This window comes from Protopterus annectens, chromosome 12.part0 (genome assembly GCF_019279795.1).
Source record: "Protopterus annectens isolate FY-2018-M chromosome 12.part0, PAN1.0, whole genome shotgun sequence".
NCBI lineage: Eukaryota > Metazoa > Chordata > Ceratodontiformes > Protopteridae > Protopterus > Protopterus annectens.
This window is the reverse complement of record NC_056746.1, coordinates 656,138,671-656,162,387: the sequence shown is the minus strand read 5'-3', so window position 1 is coordinate 656,162,387 and position 23,717 is coordinate 656,138,671. Positions and strand designations below refer to the sequence as shown.

General features: G+C 38.6%; 1 protein-coding gene across 2 annotated transcripts in view; it reads left to right on the top strand.

Moving 5' to 3' along the window:
• The window catches only part of LOC122816772 (tetratricopeptide repeat protein 30A), a 2,782,581-nt gene that overhangs the window by 2,626,208 nt on the left and 132,656 nt on the right, over nucleotides 1–23,717 (top strand). For both annotated transcript variants that reach the window (XM_044089788.1, XM_044089789.1), the window contains one exon: nucleotides 21,334–21,463. In XM_044089788.1, coding sequence (XP_043945723.1) covers nucleotides 21,334–21,463 — 130 coding nt within the window. The remainder of the gene's footprint in view (nucleotides 1–21,333; nucleotides 21,464–23,717) is intronic.

Here is a 23,717-nt window from a genome sequence, read left to right as displayed (position 1 = left end):
TTTTGTTTTATTTGGATTCAGGGCTAGGTGGGTGCTGTGTATCCAGGATTCAGTGGAGGAGAAGACCTTTTGAGTTTGTAGAAGTAAGTCAGAGATAGAGTTGGCAGTGCTGACAGTAGTGGTGTCTTCTGTGTACTGAATGACAGTTCCTTGAGATAGCTATTAGTGGAAATTGTTTATGAATATGCTAAATAGAATTGGTCTCAGTATGGATCCTTGGAGAATGCAAGTGAGGTGTTGAGGAAGAGCAAGATGGAGTTTTGTCATCCGACAGTCTGTTGTTCTGTCATTTAAATAACTAGAGAACCAGTTTAATGGGGGGACCGATTTTAGAGAGCTGGCTGATGAGTAGAGGGTTAAACAGTGTTGAAGGCTTTCGACAGGTCAAGGAAGAGGGCGGAGATGATTTTGCTATTGTCACTGGTTCTGTTTATGGTATCCAAAAAGGAGAGTAGGGCAGTTGTGGTACTGTGTCCAGGTCTGAATCCATGTTGTGAGGGTGACAGTATTTGGTTGTCTGGAAGGTAGAGGAGAAGTTCAGTACTGATGCATTTTTCTAAGATTTTGGAGGCAGAAGAGAGAATTGCAATGGGTCAGAAGTTAGTGATGTCAGTATCCTTACCACCTTTATGGAGAGGGAGAGAGAAAGCCTTTTTTCAGGTTTAGGAAATGTAGGACTTGAGGATGGATCTGTTTATTAGCATACTTGCGGGTAAGAGATACTGTCAGCAGCAATTTTTAGACATTCTTAGGGTAGATTATCAGGGGCATTAGAGTAAGGTTTTAGCTTTAGTAGTAGTCATTTTATAATTGAGGTTGGGTTATGTTTTAGAGTAAAGGTGGAAGAGGGGTGGGTATTGTGTTCTTGTGAGAGTTGGGTGTGAGTAATAGAGGGGGAGTAAGTGGGTGAGGTGGATGTAGATGTCTGGTTTGTGGAGTAATTTGTCTGAGAGAATTTTGCTGTGATGTTGGCTATGGAGTTGATAAAGACGGTATTAAAAAGGGAGGCTATTTCTTTGGGACATTTATCAGGATGAAGGCAGGGGTTGTTTTTTTTTTTACTTGGGTTTATTAGCGAGGTAATGGAACTCCAGAATTTCTTTGGGTTTTGCTGGTGGTTAGACTGAAGTGTTAGGCAATGTTATTTTTTATCTATGTTGACTATTTTTTTTATCTGATTGTGAAGTTCTTTTAATTTTAGTAGGTCTGGAGTAATTCTGTGTGCCTGCCAAGACTTCCACGTTTTGTCCCCGGCATGCAGGAGAAGTCAAGTGGGTTTGGATAGCCAAGGGGCATGATTATTTTTGATCCTCTGTACACGCAAAATTGCGAGGTCATTTAGAGTATCCATGAAGGTGGTGTTGAAGTAATCAACAGCTTCGTCCAGATGGAGGATATTTAGTAAATGCCAGTCTGTTGTTTTTAGAATATTGTTGAATGAGGTCAAATTTCTTGTTTGTGTGTATTGATGCTAACTTTGGTTGGAGGGGTAAGCTTGGTTAATAAAGACAGGGAGATGTTTGCTGAGGGTATTTGGAGGGCTCCAGCTGAGGATATTTTGTTGAGGCTTGTGACCAGAACCCAATCTAAAATGGATCTGCTATCAGTCCCTTTGTTACGTCTGGTGGGAGATTCAATGAACTGGGTGAAGTTGAAAAGATTGATATTTGTGGATGGATGGTTGGAGTTGAGTTCTAGACAGTTGATATTTACGTTGCCTAGTATGACAGTCTCATTTTTAATACTGTTGGAAATCCAGGCTAGGATATCTTCTAATACAGGAATGTTGTTTCCAGGGGGTATATAGAGGGCCACTATGTGCAGAGTTTTTTGATGTTGTTCATGTTTAAGAAGGATATGAAATTTTCTTCATTAGAAAACTGTGGAATAGGGTTAGTAAATGGAATTAGATTGTGGGAGTTGGAAAACAGAAGAGCAACACTACCTCTTTTTTATGAGTCCTGCCTAACTGTATCATTTGAAAGCCTGGTGGGAGAAATTCAGTGTCTTCAGGTCTTGGTGGTGGCAATAATGTCTGGTTGTGTGGTGAGCAATCCATGCATGAAATTCTGAAATTTTATTATGAATGCTGTGGAGATTTAGGTTGACTATATATAACAACTTGTGGGACTTTCTGTTGACAGGTGTGGTGGGAGGGTTGAGAGTGTTGGGTCCTGAATTGGAGTGTATGTTGCCGAATAAAGCTATGGTGGAGAGCTTAAAGATGTGACATGATTGTTTTAGGTTGGGGTAGGTTTGGAATATCTTGTTTGAAAATTTGTAGTAGGTAGAGTTAGTTGGTTCAACTGGTTTTATATGTTGAGGAGATAGGCTTCGCTTTGTGATGGAAGAGAGGATTTAATTGATATTAGCTTGGGGAGATGTTTGAGTAGCAGTTGGGAGGAATAGGTAGAATAGGAAGTAGAGAAGGAGGTGGGGTTTTGAACAGATAGTAATGGAGATATGAGGAGTGTTGAGGGGAGTAGGGTAGTGAGTGTGATTGTAGTGGAAAGCGGGCATGTAAGTTGGTTTTATGGAGACTGAGATGTAAATAGTAGTGAGGGTGAGAGCTGTGGTTGGGTATTGAGGGTGTATAATGTAAGTGTGGTAGGTCTGAGTAGCTGGAGGGGAAGTGTGAGGTTAGTAGAGAGAATATATGTTGAGTTGGAAGAGGAATGGATGTAATCAAAATTGGTATGTATGAGAGAGGAGATAATGTAATGGTCTGGTGAGGTAGGTAAGGGAGAGGGTAGTGTGGGGAGCAGGGCAAATAGATATAAGAGTTAATGATTGGTTAATTGTAATCAGGTGGGCTGAGGGGGAGTTAAGGGTAGGTAGGAGTGGTATGAGATGGAAGTATGTGGGAAGGCTAGATAGGAGAATTTACAGATGATGATAGGATGGGTTTATGAGGGGAGGAGTTAGGTAAGTATAAGGCTAAGGAGTGTGGGGGTGGGTGGGAATGGAGGTGGGGTAGGGGAGCGGAGTGAGCCCAAGCGTAGCATTATCCACCTTGGATGGAAAAAGTAGCCAATAAAAACAATCAGGTAAGAGAACACATATGATCATCCTTTTTATGTATTATTTTCTTTTATTTGGTGTCTTATTTGCTCTTGTCAATTATGTTCTGCTTGTTTTCAATGCAGCAATTCAGTGGCCAATTAAATACCATCAGCAATGTTAACCCAGTTCCCTAAGTTTGCTACAATGCACAAGATAAAGTCAGAGTGTACTATGAAATGGCTTTGGGGAAGACCAGGAGGGTACGGGAGTGCAGCTGTTTCCCTTGGCAGAGAGTGCATACCGTTACAGTAAAAGTCAGAATATTGAACCTCCACTGCTGTTAATGGATACAGTAGTTCACAAGTTCAGTGGAAATTAACCTACTTTGGGCTTCTGTTACAGATCACTTTCACTGATTTATATTATAGTCTCTATTTCCTGCTGCAGACCACCGTGTCTTGGTAATGTTGTAACTTCTACCTATTAAAGTTGGTAGGGACAGACAAATGTAAAACACAGATGTGGACAGACTGGGTGAGTATAAACGCAAAAGAATGCAGATGACTGTGGGTTTGCATAGACTTGCAGAGGATGTACAGCCAATGATTGGGAGGATTTTACAATGACCAGAGTATGGAGGATGACAAAATAGGGAGGGAAATAGCTGTATGTGGATAAGGCAGGGTCTTGGTTATACAGCCTACAAGCACAGAGGGCAACAACTAGCCATCAGTCACTTCCTTGATTGCTGGCATCGGCAGGCTACACCTCTGATGGCTTGATAATTGAGACCTGTCAGTCACTCCACAAGTCACAGCAGGAGGCTGTCCATATGCTGAGGCATGTATCCAGCTGTCCTTATACCCTGAATGACACCAGCTGCTGTAACTGATGCAGGGAGATGATGAGGAAGATCTCTGGGCCATTCTTGGAAGGGGAGCATAAGCCATTTTCCTGAAAAGTAGCCACACAGGCAACCTTCTTTGAGGCAGTTGAGCATCAGACCCGACTACCACTCATGAATCCAGCAGCACAAGCATTGTCTGTCTCATGCCAAGATGATCATTGCTGCTCAGCAATCTCTATCTCACCTGCAGAAGGAGGAGAACAAGATAACACATTAATGCACACACATATGATACCCATAAAGTGACAGTTACACAGTGGGGGTGCTACATGTGGAATATGCACCTTACTACCAGGACAGTCAGTTCCACTCCCATGACATCCTGCCATCTTCATCTCCCACTCTTTAGCTGCTATAAAAGAAAGTATGTACACCCCAGTACACAGACACACAGAGTAATACAATAAGAGGAGGAAAAAGTGTTTATAATAAATGTTCCCTCCCCTGCAAACTGTGGGCCTCCAGCTGCTGCAGCAAGTCAGGATGCCACCAACGTAGGTCGCTGTAGAAATGTCAGCACTGCTCAACAGAGTGGGTATTGTCAGTGGTATCACTTAGCACCCTGAAAAGCTTATGTCAGGCATCCATCTTGCACAGGGGTCCAACAGACTGACCTAGCATGTGTTCAGAAAAATCCTTTTTCATGAAGAATAAGAAAAATGCCTTGCTCTCCCAGGTACACCATGCAGAATCCCTGCCATTCACAGCATCCACTGAAACTATGACAACTGCATAGGTTCTTTCAAGAAACAAAATGGTCATCATGAAGTGCAGTGCCACACAACAGTGGGAAGCTACAAGGTTTCTGTTGTGCAGTGCCACAACACTATATGTTCATATATGCTGTGTGCACAGCCATAATTGTCATGTGTCAGTAGAGCTGTACCAAGCACACCCAGCAGCAGCAGCTAGACTAGGCAGTACATTGCATTCCAGATGTAATTCAGAGGAAGCAATGCTAATTTGAATCATTACTATAACCAACATGTTGCAAGGCCCTTATTTGCATGATGTGTAAAGCATGTGTGCCATCTTGAGTAAGAATATGTCCAGATGAAAATCTGTGTACTACACAAGACTTTACATAGTAATGATGTGTAAGCAGATAAAAAAAAAAGCAAAAGGCAGGAAACCCTCCTGATAATGTACTTCAGCAGTGTAATTAATAGCAATGAGACAGATACCATAGAATATGTCTCAGCGGGAAAACAGTGCAATGGCATAGCACTGCCACATCCGGTTGTGATGGTAGTGCAGATCTCGGGCACCCAGGCATATTAGCAAGGTATTACACAAGGCTGTCCCATGTATGAATAGGCATGGCAAAACTTTGTAAGGGAGATGGGGTTTCAGGGTTGTGCATACCCCTACAAGGCCCAACAAGCAGATACAGGAAGGGAAGTGGGGAGCCCATGCCCATTGCGGTAGACTACACATAATGGGAAGTGTTTTGCACAGTAATACAGGGGCCAGCTAATCTGCAGCAGAATGGGGAGAAGGGAAACAGTGGCTGTAAGACTGTCTAATTTACCCTTTCACTCACATGTAGCTTAGACATGTAAATTTCTTGCCATACACCCACAACATAGTTAGTGGCTGGATAAGTTCACCAGCTAGAAGGCAGGAATGTTGCTGTAGCCCTCCACTCATACATGGCGTACATATCCTGGGCAAAAGTACCACAAACAATATGTATCATGACGAGGTATGGCAGAGAGTGGTGCAGGACATGAATGCTGTGGGTGACCATAGTAGCTTTCTACAACAGGAGCAGTGAAGGGTTACCAATGTGATGCTCTATGCAAAGGACACATTAGAGGATATTGCTAAGGATGTGTCCATCATAAAGAATAGCCACTAACACAGAAACAGCTCAAAGAGATGGAGGAGTTCCTGGTCCACACATCTTGTGATATTCGCACTGACTAAAATGTGTGCATACCCACCATACAAAAGAAGTGAGTAGGAGGGTGCATGGCATCATTGAGTCCAGCTCAGTCATACATCTGGGTACCACACTTTGCATTAATCAGCAGTTGTTCAGGTCCATGATCTAAGCACTAACTGCTGCTGCTAACAACATTGCGGACACTCTGAGTATGGTCCATGGCTTTTGTGATGACATGCAGCAGCTTCATATTGGCATGGACTATAGGGGCAGAATGATGATATTGCTGTTATGATTGCTGGTGGTAAATATGGCCTCCATGGATGCTTTGATGCAACACATGTCATTTGTTTCTGTAAACTATGCAGCTTGTGGCCACAGGAAGGTGTATATGCAAGGTGGCCAGACACATGCCACATCTACATACTCTATGCGGACCATGTTGTGATACAGACTGACCATTAGCTATGCCCATCTTATCCTCATGCAGCCACCAAAGGTCTCATATACATTGCTAGTGACACTTTTCAAAATCAACACTTGGGACCCCTTGCCATGCTCCTTGTAAATGTTCCACTAGTTCTACATGGTCATTATCACCTGTTGCCAAAGGGGCATAATTTCTTCCTGTGATCATTGTTCTTGTTATAGACAAAAATGTTTTGTAGGCTGCCATCATGGGATATCAAAGTGCCTGCACTCAATCATGTAGTTGTACACCTTTCCTGTCACAGACTGCCTGCAGCCACCCCCACCATGGATATCACTAATGGTCGTGACATGGCAGCACCACCATATTACTGTGGATGCAGTACCTTACTCCCTACAACCTGCTAGCAGAATAAGTGGCTACCGCATTTCTCTGTCATAATCCTACCACATATGATAGTGTTGCTTGTCAGTTGTCACTGTATCCTCCCCGACTACCACTTCTGCATCTCAGATTCTACATCCTCCTCTTCCACTTTTGGTCCTACTATGATGCTAGGATGTTTTTGTACTGTTGTAGCTGCTTCCCCAATACTCTGTTATGGAGCATGGCACACTACAGAAAGATTTTGCTGCTGGTTTCTGGTGCATATTGCAGAGATCCACCTGATGTGTTAAGAAAGCAAAAACATCCCATCAGGTGCCCAAGCACACACTGAATAATTTTGTGCACTTCTACATGGGTAATGTTGCACAATATCTCTGATGTAGTCTGGGGGTTGTAGTTGGTGATTACCTTCCACTTTTCCAAAGCATATCATATCTGGCATCACCTGCAGTACACTGACAGTCACACCATTATATGTAGCCTGACGTGTGTTTGCATGATGTGTCAACCCACCTATGTAGGCACCTGCCTTCTAGAAGAATTTGTGATGAGATCTGTTTTAAGAACCTGTGGTATAATTTGAACATGTATCATGTGTGAATCACCGAGCTGCCAGAGTGGCACATCAGCACAATATATATAAAATATCCTTGGGATAACAGACCACCTAGCAATTGAGCTAGTAGAAGACCTGGCTATTGATGTATCTGAGTCCCTGTAGACCAAATGGGGCCTTGATGCCAATGTGTGTGCAATCTTTGGCTCTCAGGATCTCAGAAAAATGGGCTGTACTGTAACATGCCTATATAATGGTGGTTCGTTGCAATGTAATGATATGTTGTTTCACATGCTGGTGCTGCAGGCTGTCAAGAAGCTGGTATAGGACATGTGAGACTGATGCCTGTGATATGCCTAATGCCTCTTGCAGGTCATTGGAATGTCCTTATAGCTAAGATGTTTAATAGTGCACATACCTGTGTGTCTTCTGGGATGGGTGATCTAAGCATCCCCTTTTTCACTTGCAGGTGATGCAGTTGACTAGATCTTGCATGATCTCCCCATCCACCTAGTCTCAGTCTGCTATCTGCTGGTCCACAAGGTGCAGAAAAAAATCTGTCCTCTCTATCCTTCTTCTTTTCCAAAACTATGGCCAAGAAGACAACAGAATTTAAAAATGCACTTTCTGTGGGCACAAAATTCCAACTTCTGATGCTCGCAGGGAGTGCATTTATTGTCTAGGAGCAGCACACCTCGATACTAATTCTGCTATTTCTGCTGCCTTTAATTGTAAGGTAGATGCAGATAGGAGAAACAAATTAGTCCTTGAGGGATTATTACCCCCTTCTTCTTCTCCAGTGCCCATACCCTCAGCAAACATTCTAATGCTCTATCGGAGACCAGAAAGAGGTCCCTTCCTTGATCTCCAAAGACTCCTTCTACCTCTAAAAATTTGGAGCCTCCTCAGAAAATTCAAAGATCTTCAGATCCTACTTCCTGGGATCCAAAAAGGAAAACTTTGGATACTAAGCCTTCAGATCTGATAACTGTATCAAGTAAATCTCCGATACAGCCCTTGATCTGAAAACCTGTAACCCGACCTCTGGTGCTTTAAAGATTCTCAGAACTTGCTCACCCGAGTTTGTGATCGATCCATTGTCTCCTTGGCTCCATTCTCCCTTTCTGCAAGCCACTCCAAGGAAGCAGTGTAGGCCACAGTCCTCTACCTCATCTGTCAGGTCCTCCAGAAGTCTGTTCAAAGTGGCTGTGATGATGAGCAAGTTCCTCAGAGCTGAGATTCATATGGGGGTTATTCTGGCTCCATCTCCCATCAGATCTGTGAGGCTTCCTTCCACTTTCAATATAGTAATATCTCCTTCTCCAATCATTCCCATGGTTTCAGAGCCCTCTGATCCAAGAGTCCAGAGAGAATCTGTGTCAGAGCCAAAGAGGGTTATGTCTTAGATTCCAAAAGTTTCCCTGACTGGTTCTCATATCCCCTCAGATTGGGATGAGTCCCAGAGCTGAAGCATCGGCATTGTATCCAGGGGGCCGGGATCTAATCCAATATTATCATAGCCATCCTTGCCCCTCAGAGCCTCGGCACTAGATAGCTCAGGTCTGGCTTCCTCCTTGAGGCATGGATCAGAACAGAGTTGGAGCTTGTCTGCTTCAGAGGTTTTAGTCCCAATGCAGAGAGCCATGGCTTCTCCTAATCCTTTTGCCTTCAAGGTAGTGGAGAGGGTTTTCTGTCATCGAAGAGACTCTATCTCTTTCTGACTTGGATCCTATATCTGTTTCCTCAGTGGATCCAAGCTCTAATCCCATCAGATCTATTCCACGGGGACAGCCAGTACCAACTAACATCCAGACAGGTCCCTTAGAGGAACTTCCCCTCTCTTCAGACACTGCCGCAGAGCATCCCACTGAGGAGATTCCCAGTAAGAAAATGTGTAAAAGAAAGCACATGGATTCCTCTTTGGAATCTATCACAGAGATACTGACTTTGTTAAAGAGGAAAAGTCCCCTTATCATCACCCGATGATGTCTCATTTGGAGACATTGTGGAGATCCTTAAGTAGAAAGGTGGTTCTCAGAATATCCTTCCCCAGAGGAGTCAGTATTTTTGGGAGCTTTCGGTTCTGGCCCATCTACATCTTGGGGGCTCCCCTGGCTTATGAGCTTATTGACCTAGTCTCATGTCAGGCATGGAAGGAACCGGACTCTGTTGAACCGATCCCTCATTATCCTGACAAGATTTTGGCACCACCAAAAGACAGACCCCCACTGGAGCAAAGGAGTCCCTGTTGAAGCTATAGTTGTTGTGGCAGCCACAAAAAAAGAAGATAGCTGATCAGAGATCCTCTGTCCATCCCCTAATAGAGATTTGAGGATGTTGGACAGATTTGGAAAGGGAATATTTACTTCAGCAACCTTTACCTTGAGGTCTCTGAATTATATAGTGCACTTCACAAGGCTGCAGAGGGATTTGACCAAGGAACTCTCCAAATCCCTTTTGGAGTTCATGTCTGTGTAGGACTGTAAAAGTTCATCCTCACAACTCCATCCATGAGGTTGATATCCCATGCTGCAGAGGATAACTCATGGGCTGCTGGTTCAGGCATTGCCATACGGAGACATGCCTGGATACAGTTATATGACTTTGCAAAGCCTTTCACGTCTTCTTTCATCAATGCTCCTTTTGATGGAACATCCTTCTTTGGCTGTTCTGTTAAAGAAATGCTCTCCCACAGAGAACAGTATGGAAAGACCCTGTCTGTTGGTGGACTCAGTCAGACAACATTTAACTGGATCTTCCCTTTGTTCTGTCTTTTCCAGGGCCATGGTGACCATGATTGCCTCCCAGCTGAGGTGGGTGCATTTTTTGGGAAGTACTATCTAAGGTACATGGTTCCCTCAACAGACAAATTTGCACATCAATGTCCAAGAGATGAGAAGAGTCCTACTAGGGTCTATATCATATCAGCGAACGCTGATATATCGAACTTCAAAGTCCGAAAGCTGAAAACAGCAAAGGAACGGATCAACTAATTTTTTCCCAGGGAAAAAATTTGCTGGGCCGTTCTCCGGGCTTTACTCTTTTCTCCACTGTGGTGCGATCTCTGAGTTGGTATATTTAAGTTGGGGGGGCACAGCCCCCCACTTAATTTTGACTGTATGCTCTTTTTTTTTTTTCTTTTGGATCAGCAAATTTTTTTTCCTGGAAAAAAATTTGCTGATCCATTCTTTCGCTGTTTTCAGATTTCGGACATTTCAGTTCGATATAACAGCATTCACTGTTATGATATAGACCCATCCTACTAGCATTGCAGGCACTTCAAGATGTTTGCCCTCTGGGGACTATTGTGGTTCAAATCAGCAATATGTCTGTGGTCTGGTACATCAACAAGCAAGGGAGAACCCAATCTTGCCGCAATGCACATTCCTGAGAAATCCAATATACTAGGGGACAAACTCAGCAGGTCCATTCTGATGCCTCATTAGTGGTCTCTCAATCAATCAGTGGCAGAGAAGATTTTCCAGTGTTGGTGCCAACCTTGCTGTGATCTCTTGCATCTCCCCACAACAACAAGTGCAGCAGGTATTTTGCCCTAATATCTCCTCAGGGGAGTCACAGAGAGATGCTCTAGTCCATGCTTGGCCCTCCAGTCTCCTTTATGCCCATCCCCTGGTACCTTGGATTCCACAATTGTTGCAGAAAGACAGTCTGTTGAAGAGCTTAGTTATCCTCATTGCTGCCTTTTGGCCTCACCAGGTGTGGTTTCCCTTTCTTTGGTCTTATCTTCATTATTCTCCATGAATACTGGACCTCAGTCCAGACCTTCTTTTGCATCCCTCGGGCATGAAACACTTCAATATTCCAGGTGTCAAACTAACTGCATAGTTTCTGCAGTTCCATTAATAGCTAGACAACCCAGGCTTTCCTCCCCAATTCTTCATATACTTTTATCTTCCCAGAAAGCTTCTACTAAGAAGATTTACAGGAGTAAATGGAAAAGATTCTTAATTTGGGCTCTTAAAAGGGAAATTGACCCTTTTACTGCTCTTGTTTCTTTGGTACTGGAGTTTTTAGCTTCCCTTTTTCAGGAAGGTGCTAGGTTTTTCCACAGTCAAGTGCAGTTAGCAGCCACATCAAATTTTCATTCAGGAGAGAAAACATTTTGTTTAACTTTTTCCATATTGAGCAAGGCTTTCCTAAAGACACCTTTATACTCAGGCCTGCAGTGAAAGATCCGTCATCTCCTTGAGATTTTACAGTTGTACTTCAGTGCTTGACACAACCTTTTGAGCCTTCAGCCAAAACTGATTTAAATTTTTTATCTTAGAAAAGAGCATTTGTGGTAGCTGTTACATCAGTGAGGAGATTTTCTGACTCCAGGCTCTGTCATCCAAATCCCCTTACATTGTTTTTCACAGACAGACTTTATGAACCAATCCATCTTTCTACCAAAAGTAGCCTCTGATTCAAATATCAGTCAAACAATTCACCTTCCTGCCTTCTTCCCTAATTTTTTAAATAAGGGAGAGCACATGGTACATCTTTTAGATGTACATAGACCACTACATTCCCATTTACACAGGACAAAGGATTTCAGGAAAGCAGACCAGTTGTCTGTTTCATTCTCAGCAGATATACTGGGATCACCAGTTTCTAAAGATACCTGGCCAAATGGATTACTGATTATATTTCCTTTGTTTCTACTCAGCAAGGTCTCTCCCTGTCAAAGCCTCCTAAGGCACATTCAACCAGATCCATAGCCACGTTTTCTGCCTTCTGGTCTAGAACTTCCATTGATTATATTTGTGCAGCATCTACATGATCTAATACTCTTACCTTTATTGCTCATTACAAACTAGATTTGACATGTAGAAACACAGCTGCCTTTGGTTTGTCTGTCAAGTCTCCAGAATATCCTACCAGGAGGGCCATGAAGATTCATGTAGCTGGGGACTCTGTCCCATACATCAAAGAATGAAAAGGATGACATCAGATATTAAAGTTATGTACTCACCATAACTATGCATCTGTGTTGTCCATTTTTATTCTTCCTCAACTCAGCACCCTCCTTCCCCCTTCCTGTTACCTTCTGGAGTGATCTCATTGACTTTTTGAAACCTTTTATGTCTAGATTTGAGCCCTGGCTTACTGTCACTTTCCTCATTTCTAATCTATTTTATGTATAAAGCAGCAATCTCAATCTGAGGTATTGTAGGTTAGCTGAGCCATTATGGGTAGAGGGAGAAGCTCAAGAGTTGGATCCGTAAGTCTGAGATATGAGGCCAAGTCGGATCTGAGGTCAGATTTGGTACCCATATGTTGAGGAAGAATGATAATGGACAACATAGATGTATAGTTATGGTGAGTACATAACTTTTATCGACTATAGGATGGGTAAAGGCCAATCTCTAAGCAAATGGGATAGGTTAATTCGAGCATAAAAAAAGAAACTGGCTAGACTTAAAATGACTCACAAGATCAGTTTGCCTAGTAATTAACTATGAACCTAATTGTAATATGCAAATACTAGTAAAGTGGGTAGTTAATTGCTAACTTGTTAAAGTAATAAGACATTGTAAGCGTTTGTATAATATTTCTGCAGTCAGTGGGAATAGTTTGTTCAGTAGCGCTTAAAATAATTGTTTTTCAAGAAAATAATGTTTACATGATTTAAGATGCCTGTGGGGGCAGCCTTGTTGTAAAACAAAGTTTTAATTAAACTGTTGCACTTGATCTTAAAGTTTGTCTCTTGTGATATATAGGCACTATTTCAGTTTTCTAAAAGCAGTTTAACACTTGTACCAGCTGTACACATAACATTAATGTGATACAGCAAAAGTCCATTGGCCCAGTTGCAGAACTTCCTGTTTCATTATAAGGACACATTGCTTTGTATTGTTGCAAAAATGAACAATAAGTAAGAGAGCCAAGTGCAGTTCCATGCAGTGCTATTTATGTGGACTCCTCCACTTGTCCTGTTTGCTTATCCTGCCTCCACTGAGTTTGCACATACTTGCATAGCATTTATGATCACATACCTATGCCATGTTGAATTGGAACAGTGCATATTGGATAATGATGAGTTGCATAAGCTTTATGCTAATATTATGCATAGCATAACCATTCTGATCATTTTGTTACTGATACTGTGTCTGGAGGTTTGAGGGGTGTACCATAGCAAAAAGGCAGTCTGCAACATTACAGCTAAGGTGGTAGGAAAAGCTCTATCTTGGAAATGAGTTCTGTCTTATCATTACTGCTTTTGGGAGGCATGATGAGGGTCTACTCTAAAAGCAAGCACCATAAACATCTTAACATTGCATCTATTAGTGGAGGAACTAGGTGTACAATCTTGTAATAACAGGGGAAAAGGGGTTCTACCCTAGGCACAGTTTTCTAATCACAGATGATGTTTGAAGGCAGGAATTTAATCTGATATATATATATATATATATATATATATATATATATATATATATATATATATATATATATATATACACACATACACACATATATGTATGTATATATATATATATATATATATATATATATATATATATATATGTATATATACATGTGTATGTGTGTAGATTTATATATGTGTGTGTGAGTGTGTACATATGCAAAATAAAAAGGTACATTCTGAGCAGAGAAAACTGCTAGATGACATGCAAGAAATTCATGATATGTACAACCATGCTGCAGGTAACAGCTTGGAGTATGAAATGTACTCAGTTGCTACAGCTGTTTAAAAATAATATAAATTAATATTTTCCCATAAAAAAACTTTAAAATGTATGCATTACTTTACAGGTTATCAAATAGTTCAGTGCTATCATAGCAAAGCTATTCAAATTATCATGATTTAATGATAATCACTGAGATATAAAATTTGACTACAGAAAGTAGTATTACCAGTAACACTGACATTGCCATCTCTGTAGTTGGACTGATTTGATGCAAAATTGCAAATTGACAAATAAGATCTCTGTATATAAGGTTTAATTAATTCAAGTTATTGTTGAAACCAAGACAGAGTTTTCACAGTTGAGGACAAGATCAAAAACATATCAAATATTTGTATTGCTTTGTTTTGCAAATAACACATTATGCAGGATATCCAAGAATGTATGTGACTTTTTACTGGAAGTAAAATAGGCATTTTTATAGTCATGTATTTTGTGTAGTGCAGTTTTTTAAAGTGCTATACATTACAAAGAAATATACCATAATTTACACCAGATGGCATCACTATATAGGGAGACTGCCATAGTTAACCCATGTATTTTTATTCAGCAACACTGAATTTTGTATTTAAAATTTTTGGATGATATTTTTATGGTATGGAAAGACAGTGAAATACATTTACACAAATTCTTAAATACCCTTGGTTCATCAATTGTTTTTCTCGAGTTTATATATAATTTGTTAAATGTTCAGTGTTTTATACTTCAGACTCCGGGCCTAATACACCTTCAAGGAGCCTGCCTCCAATCCATCTAGTATCATAAACTCTCTCACCCAAATACTCATTTAATGAGTTTTTAAATGAACAAGTTGGATTCATTTGTCAAATTCTAAGAGACAGAGAATTCCACCAGCAAGCAGCTCTAAAATGAAAATAATTACAAAACTTGACTTTTACAGTTAGGGATTACCAACAAGTAATCTTTATTTCTATTTCCTTTCTGGTTATATTTTTTGGTTGCACCCACACTTACTCCTAAGATTTAAAACGCGTATACATAAAGATTAAATCACCCCATATAATCTATATCTTATTGAGAATAAAGAAATCTTCCTAAGTCTATATTTATATGTCTTCCCCAAAACCATTTATCTGTCATATATAAAATCTCTGTATCCTTTAAAATCTTTCAGTCTGTAATGAATTAAACATACAGATATTCTCAGCGTATTCTATCATAGGTTTTGTACTGATTTTAAATAGTATGACCAAAATTTCCCTATCCCTACATACAAAAGTTCACAAAATATTCTTAATCTCTAGACAGCTTCTTCTAATAATAGCCATAAGACATAAATCAAAATTAAAGCCACAATCAACTTTTATTCCTAAATTCTTAACATTACTCACTACACCCGAAGTAATGTTATTCAATGCATAGGGAGAGAATGTATTATTAGTACCAAATGAAGCACACATTTTTTTTTATATTAAATTCCATATGTTATAACAGATGACCACATGTGTAATTCATCCAAGCAACCCTGGACTTTACTGTGATTCTCAACTTTAGTAACAACTGGCCTTGTCTTAGAGTCATCAGCATACTTATTAATCCAAATCCCTTGAGGTATAAGAAATATCATAAAAATCCAAATCTGGTACTAAAACAGAGCTTTGATGTACAAGACTTGGATAAAGTATTCCCCAAGCAAACTTTACTAGTTCTAAAACATAACCAGTTCTTAATCTAAGTTGCAACATTTGGAATGTTACTTTGTCATGAGGGATAGTGTAAATACTTTAGCTATATCTAAATAGATAACAGCCGCAGATAACACATTGTCCAATGCTTCCCACAGTGGTTGGTAGACTGATAATAAATTTGTCCTACAGGATCTCCCTTGGGTAATTCCATGTTGTGTCATGTCTATACATGAACCTAACATATCCAATATATATTTACCAATGACCCACTCAAAATATTTTCCCAGTATAGTCATCAGACTAATGGGTCTATAATTCTCAAAAGATGTAGTTTCACCTCCCTTAGGTATTAGAACAACTAACGACTCTTTCCATTGTCTGGCCACATAACCTGTTTCTGAAGTTCTATAAAAAAAATACATTTACACAAGGCAGAATAATTTCTAAAATAAACTTAAGAAAATATCTATTGATCCCATCGAAACCCGCCACAGAATTATTTTTTTCCTCAAATTTTAGTACTGTATTAATATATCCAAATAAAATAGGACAAGCTCCACTCAGATTAAGCAAAAACTCAACCTTTACACAATTACTTTCTTTATAGAGAGCTATAGTATTAAAAAGTAAATCAGCCAAATATCCTAAGTTTGTAATTATTTCATTGTTATAAATAATATTGTAATAAGTCTTCCTGCCTCTAAATCGACTAGGGATGTTTTTAAAAAGCCTTCTTATTATCAGGAATAAACGTTACCAGTTTCATCTCAGAATTTCTTCTGGCCTTCATCAGCAGGCTCCTAAATATGGTTCTATTATTCTTATTCCTAGCCTTATTTCTTTCATTTAGGAATAGTCTATATTTTTCCCATAGAAACCTTTTTCTTTTATTACATCTGTCATGTTCATAGTTCCATCAAGATGTTTCATTATCAATTGATGAATAAAAGTAAAAAAGTTGTTCCCAGGCCATGTCAGTACTTTTATGAGTCGCTATTTCCTTCTAATCCCAATTATTTAAATCAATAAACACCTTTGAGAAATTAGTTCTTTAAAATAAATATCTTACTGACTCCCTTTTTATATTTAAACAAGTCCCACTTAATCTTAAATTCCATTTTATACCATAGTGGTCTGATCAGAAGAATTCAGGAACAACACTCTATTTTATTTTGTTAATACTTTTTCTTGCCCATACTACATCCTGTATATCCCCCCTGTAGGGTCTTCAACTAGTTGTTCATAACCAAGTTCTATACCTAATGAAACCAACATCTAACACACCTGTACTGTTACAGGTACCTTTCTATTTGACATATGGAGGAGTAAGATCGCCAACTATTAAATTATAATTATTCTCCAACTTAGTAATAAATGTTTGCTAAAATCACAGTTTTCCTGATGACTCAGACCTGGGGGTCTGCAAAACATACCTTAACAGTCCTGGTATTAATTAATATACTGACAGTTTTAATCTGAAAATCTGCTGAGTTAATTGTCACATTAGAGACAAATTTCATGGTCACGTAAATAGATAAACCATCACCTTTTTTGCCAACCCTAACATAATGATGAGCCATATATCCCGGTAAATTCAATGGAGGATTTCTTTCTGGAAACCAAGTTTCAGTAATTAAGAACACATCAATTTCATCTGTTAGAGCTCTAGCTTCTAACTCTATAAATTTATCATTTAAACTTCTATCTTTACACATACAAAAATTTAAGATGCTATCCATTCTATCTCTCAGTTTTTTCTTACATTCTCTGTTCTCAATAAAAAAAGAATTTGCATGCCCCCACATTTTCCCTAAGGGACATATTACCGTTATAATCTAAATGTAACTTGTATTTCCAAAAATAATCATGCCTATATTCAAAACTCTCCCATAACATAATTACCTCAGTATCTGTCTGTAGGCAGATCTTCCTCAAAGAATTTGTGAGTATCCTACCAACTTTTTAAAACCTTAATCCTAATCTCTGTGAAGGAATAACATCAACAAACACTAATTCAAATTGTTCACTCTTACTTAGTGCAATAATTTCTTTAACTGTATTGCTAAATAAAGGTAAATTATACAGGCCAACATAATTACACCTTCAACATTTATAACCTTACCATACTTTCTTGCTTTGCTAAAAAGACTTTTAAGTGCTATTAGTATATCCCATATCTTACTTCCATCAAGACTTGTAGCTTTAACCCAAATTCTGTTCAAACCTGATATCATATTTTTTATACCCCACTGCATAGAATCACCAGTGACTAACACTACTTTTCTTATTGAACTTTGGTCATGTGGTTCATTATTGATCATATTTGTAATATTGTTTTCCAGAATTGACTGAACTTTTTGTAAGAGAGAGTGTTTGTACTCTTTGAGCCCTTTTAAGGGTTAGGTGTACTGTTGAAAAAAAAATTTTTTCTCTGCCTTTTTCTTGCACTTAAGTGAGGGTGTAAGTAAGTAGGTGGTGACTTTTCCCTTTATGTACATAAGGGAAAGATAATGAGCAGGCACATCTGTCATATCTTTTGCAACGCAAAGATGCAAAGAGAAATTTTCACATCTTTGCCTGTTAAGTATGTTAGGAGTGGTAGGATTTTTTTTAATGTTAAGATATAATGGAAGAAATACATTTTTGACTTATGGACTTTCTTAACAGAGGTTATTTGATTAAGGTTTGTAACATGTTTAATACTGATACTGATGGCTGAGATTGTGAAAATCTAATTTGTTCAAAATGTAAAGAAATGAAGAAACTTACTGATAGAAATATATTGATTGGTAAAGAAGTGCAAGTGGATTTAATAATAAAACATCAGTTATTTCCTGTAGTTAAGATCTTAAAAAGTAAACAAATGCAAACTACCCTTATTAATGGGAATAATGATAATGGAAAATGATCCAGTTTTATATTTTTGAGCCAAAATATTATCTAGATGTTGTCATTTCTAAAGATACTGTCAATTGTCGATGTAGGTACGTTTCAAGTATTTATAAAAAATGTTTTTCCATTTCATACCTGCATTTTAAAAGGTGCTATTCCTACAAACAAAATTGTTGTTTAGTTAAAAGACAGATTGTTATATAGTCTAAACTAATTTAAAAAGATTGCCAGTTTTGTAGTATGATTAAGACCATTATTGAAATGTTCGGTGAAAGTAGTCATCCTGCTGATTTGCTGGAAGATACAAAACATGCTCCTAGGACCTACAACCAAATTCCAACCCATTTTGTGGGTTGCCTTAAAGCAGCATGGACATCAGGGATTTAAGCTCGCAGTCTTTTGAGAGTTCTATGGTGTTATGTTCCCTCATCGACTACTCTGTGGTTAAGCAGGTGATAAATTGTAACTGGGAAGTGTTTTCCCATTTTGAGATCCTGACTGAGATGTTGGGTCCAAGGTGTCCTTGGTTTATAAAAATGGACAACACAGTGTTAAAACTAAGCTTAAAGGATTGACTATTTTGAGAACACAAGTACAACCTCAAAAGTGACTAAGAAATGTGATATGTGTGACCTTATAAATTGTTTTGGGGGTTGGCATAATGGTTAAGGTGTTTACCTCACAAATACAAGGTACAGGGTTTGATTCTGACCTTTGAGGGAAGTTGGCTAGGCTTAAAATGGCTCACAATAGCATGTAGCTTATTACTTGCCTATGAAGCTATGACCCTATAGGTGTACTAGAATGGGAGCTCCTCTTTGTTTTCCTTGCATTAAATGCAGCACAGTTCATGCGGCATGCAGGGTGAACCACTCCCTCAGACCTGCAATTTGTGTGTCCACTGTTAAAATATTCACTGTCTAACCATTGATACACCAGAGTTAAAACATTCTATACAAGCGCCTCATTTATGTAATATACATAAAGGACATGAGAATAGCATACTACGTAAACGTGCACAAGTGTGTTGTGGGTTCAGTAACTTAATGTTTCTTTTCTTGTACAAAGTGGAAGCTGATAGTGGGGAGATAGTTTGGAAATTTGAGTACAGAGAATTGGTTTGGTAGCTAAGATTACACCCTGCCAATAAGCCAGATTTGAACCAGAATATTAGTAATTATAGAATCCTTGAAATCAGGGCAGCAAAGTTATGAAGGTCACCATTATAAAATACAGGATTTAAAATATTCATTCATTTATTGTCTTTCACATTGCATTAATAATTTATCTACAGTTTCTTTGGTAGGTTGTATTGTGTTTTGGAGACATTTTAATTTGTCAACTTAATTTACATATTAAGGTTTTATTGGCCAGGTTAGAGAGGACATGTGATTTGGTTTAATATTTACATGGACTTTTTTTCATTTTTAAGAAGTTTTATTCTGATGACTACTGGATTGATTTTGAAGACAGAAGTGCTTAATAACCTTTCTAATGGTTTTATTAATACAATGTTTTACATATATATATTTTTCTTGATGGATGTGGTTTCCCTGCTCCAAACAGTTCCAGATATTTTTTGCCAGTGTTTTATTGGTTATTCTTTTTTTTTTCTTTCAGTTACAGTGATTGATGCCTTTAGCAACTTATTTTCAAGTATTTTTATAATCCCCCCAGAGCACTAAGGTCTCAGCAGAAAAAGTTACCGTGTTCTATTAAATCCTACAACCACTCAAGAGTCTCTGTATAGCAAAACTTTGGAACTCTTTGTCAATAGATATTGGAGTCAAACCTAATAATAAATCTAAATACTGAATGGACAACAGAAATTGTCTATGTATACAGCACTGATCATAAAAAAAATTAGTATAATCCATACTACTCATTTCTCCCATCCCTTTGGCTTTTAATTTCAGTATTGTTTCTCTCTGCTTATTATGAAATTTCATATAAGCATACTTATATTTTTTTCTTTTTTCTTTATTTGTAATACTTTTTATCCAAATATCTTCACCCACCCAACAATACTGCTTCCTGTCATGACTCCTAACACCATCTTTTTGTCAACTAACTTCTTACAGGCCTATATCTGTAAGTGTAGATACTTCAAGCAACATGTCTGATGATGTCCATCTATGGGCCTAGATTCCTTCTGTATTTACACCTTGAACTGTCCCTATTGAAGGAAGTGTCCATTCCTGTTTGAATCGAATGTTTAAACATCCTTTTTATGAACTATTTACCTTACCACTATGTTGTATTTTAAAAGTTTTTAAGAAAAAATGTATTTCTTGTTTTCTCTACTTATTACTTTGTAATATCTCTAATAAAGTGTTGTACCAGTTGTTTCTCATTGTGGAGCTTTTCTCCATGGGCCACCATTGAAAGGAGTCTTCTTGTCTTGGTCCAGTCCACCTAACCTCATTAATAAACAGACTAACAAGCAAACAAAATAAGTAAATAAATAAACAAATAAATAAAAATAACATTGAATTTAATAATTAAAATGTGATTCTGTAATGACTGGGGGGATGCAGGAGGGTGTACATTTACAGTGAAAGGAGAGAGTTTGTGTTCTGCTTATGCGAGTCTCTTCTGGATATCACCATCTTACTGTCTGAGATAGTCCGAATACATAACAGAGAGTTACACTATAACACCAGAGCAAATAGTTATGTATTTCTTAATGCTAACTCTGTCTGGTCCATGAGAAAAATGGACTGTGTAACACTGGTTGTGCAATGTGTCTCAGCATAATGCACTGTTAATCACATATGGATTGAAATAATTTCAAAGTTCCATAGCAAAAATGGTGAAAAGTTTTCTGCTGTGTTAAAAATTACTACAGTAATACTATAAAGCAGACATGTAGTATGCAGCAATTAAATATGTCCCTTACTTTTGTTTACAGCTGGGAACAGATACCTGGTATTATGCAAAGCGTTGTTTCCTGTCTTTACTGGAAAACATGTCTAAACACATGATTATGCCACGAGATGTTGTAATTCAAGAATGCATACAGTTTTTTGAACACTGTGAAGGTAAGCAATCTTAGTATAGCTGAATTAATAGTACAGTAGATTAGAAAAGATGACAAAAACATAGAGAATAGTAGCACTTTTCATTTTATTTATTCTGTGATTGTTTGATCTGCTTCACCCAAGAAAGGATCCTGATGTAAAGCATGATTGTAAATTGTTTCACTGAAAAAAAAACAGTTCTGTGCTTTTTACTTACTTAAATATATAGTTATTACAATTGAAAAAAAAGTTGTTAAGAGTTTAACAAGTTAAAATACAATAGGGAGATACTGTTGAAAAAATAACAAAGACCAGAGCTACAAAGCACTTACCTAAGGAACTTGAATAATAGACAGCATTTAGCCATAGAAACTTAGCCTTGCCACATTTGTTTACAGTTAATCCCAAGTATGTGATAAAACTTGGTAAAAACTTTGGTATACTGTTAAATTACCTAAAAACGTATTCTGTATGCTGGGAATGTATTAACTGATGTATATTCTCTATGCTTGCTGTCGTGCAGTATACAGATTCCTTTCATCCAGCTCTTAACAATTAAAGTAGAGAAATTTGGACCTTGTATCATGGCAGAGCATCTCATTTTCATGTTGTATCCATGTATGTGAAGAATCAGATCCTTTTAAGTCTTTCATCAGTAATCCACTAACTTATATTTGTACATGCCCATTGCTTGCTTTGAACCCCAGAGCAAGTCCATTATTCACCATTTTAATTGTCTCTTTTGGACCAGAGGATGAGCAGTGGTCCACAGGGCCATCACATTGCAGGGCTTCTCTCCCCCCCCCCATTCACCTTAAGTGTAGTTACAACAGTGAGGAAAGCATACACGTGTTTTCAAATTTTTACCCCATTCCAGGTAACTGTTTTTACCCCCAGCTTCACTCTTTGTCTGAAGTAAGTCTGTCTTCTTCCACTGAGGTTGGGGCTTCCCATGTCAAAAAGCACAACAATCCATGCTCCATAGAACTACAGCTAGAGGTGACATGGCTCTTGTCCACTCACATTCTCTGTCCTTTGTAATGAGTACTCTGGCACCTGGTCTGTAAAGCAAACTTATTTACTAGCATTGCACATAGGAGCTGTGTCTGGCAGGTAGCAGTTTTAGTCCAATTTCTTTATCACATCTCAAAACAGTTGCTCTTCCTTTGTACTTCAGAGCCTTGATGTTCACTAATGTTTTAATTGCAGTTACACAAACAAAGCAGCAAGTAGCAGATCTCTCCTGTTGAATATGTTTGTAAATCTTTGTATTTTATTAACATTTTCTTTCAGAAATTTTCAGTGATAATGCCTATATTGTGAGGCAGTTTGATTCTGGAATGCATATATTTTTTTTAAATTATGAAGGTAATCAGCCATACTGTAGCTGAACTGATACAGCACTACATCAGAAAGAAAAACATGGATGTAGAGAGATGTACCAGTGCTTCTATTTTTTTTAGTCTGAGATTAATCCATTTGTATTTATTTATTTGTTTTGTTTGTCTACTGGAGTAAAGCACTTGATCATATATGATCAATTGCTGGTTCAGCCAGAGCTGCAGAGCTCAACATATATATGTTTTGTTCCATCATAAATAACAGCATTAAGCTGTCCTGATGGTTCAGAGGCATAGTGTCTGCTTTCATTGTTGGTAATCGGGGTTCAAATTGTGGACCAGATTCTTATTATCTGACAAGGGTAAAGAGAAAGTGAGTAGAGGTATCCAGGTACTTTCCATGATGTGGAGTGGGTGTGGAGATGCGGTGAAGGGTACTGCAACAGTTTCTCTTGTGGAGATTCTAGGAACTCTGTTCTCTACTGTAGTATACCAACATTACAAGAGCTGTAATGACCGTAACCCTTGACAGATACGACTTTGACATGGGAGTGGTTCTTGCGGGAGTGAACCACTTGAGAAGTAAAATTCTGAATGACATGCAGAGAGACATGTCAGAACTTTCCATGCATGTTACAAATGCAGGTACAACACTAGTTCTGAGTTGAATCCTTCCTTCACCTCGAACAATGCTTAGATACAAAGAAAAGATAATTGCCTTAAGTAATTGGTGTCATTCCAGGAAGATCTGGTATGTGTCAGCACGGAACAAGATGTGTGACAATCCAGCCTTGCTTTGCTAAGGATGACCTACACCTCTTGTTCCAGGTCTACTTCATAACTGGATAATACCTTTGCTGCCCCTAGGGCATTTTTTAGGCAGAGTCCAGTTGATGGACATTCCAACATAACTAACATAGCAACCAGAAATCAGA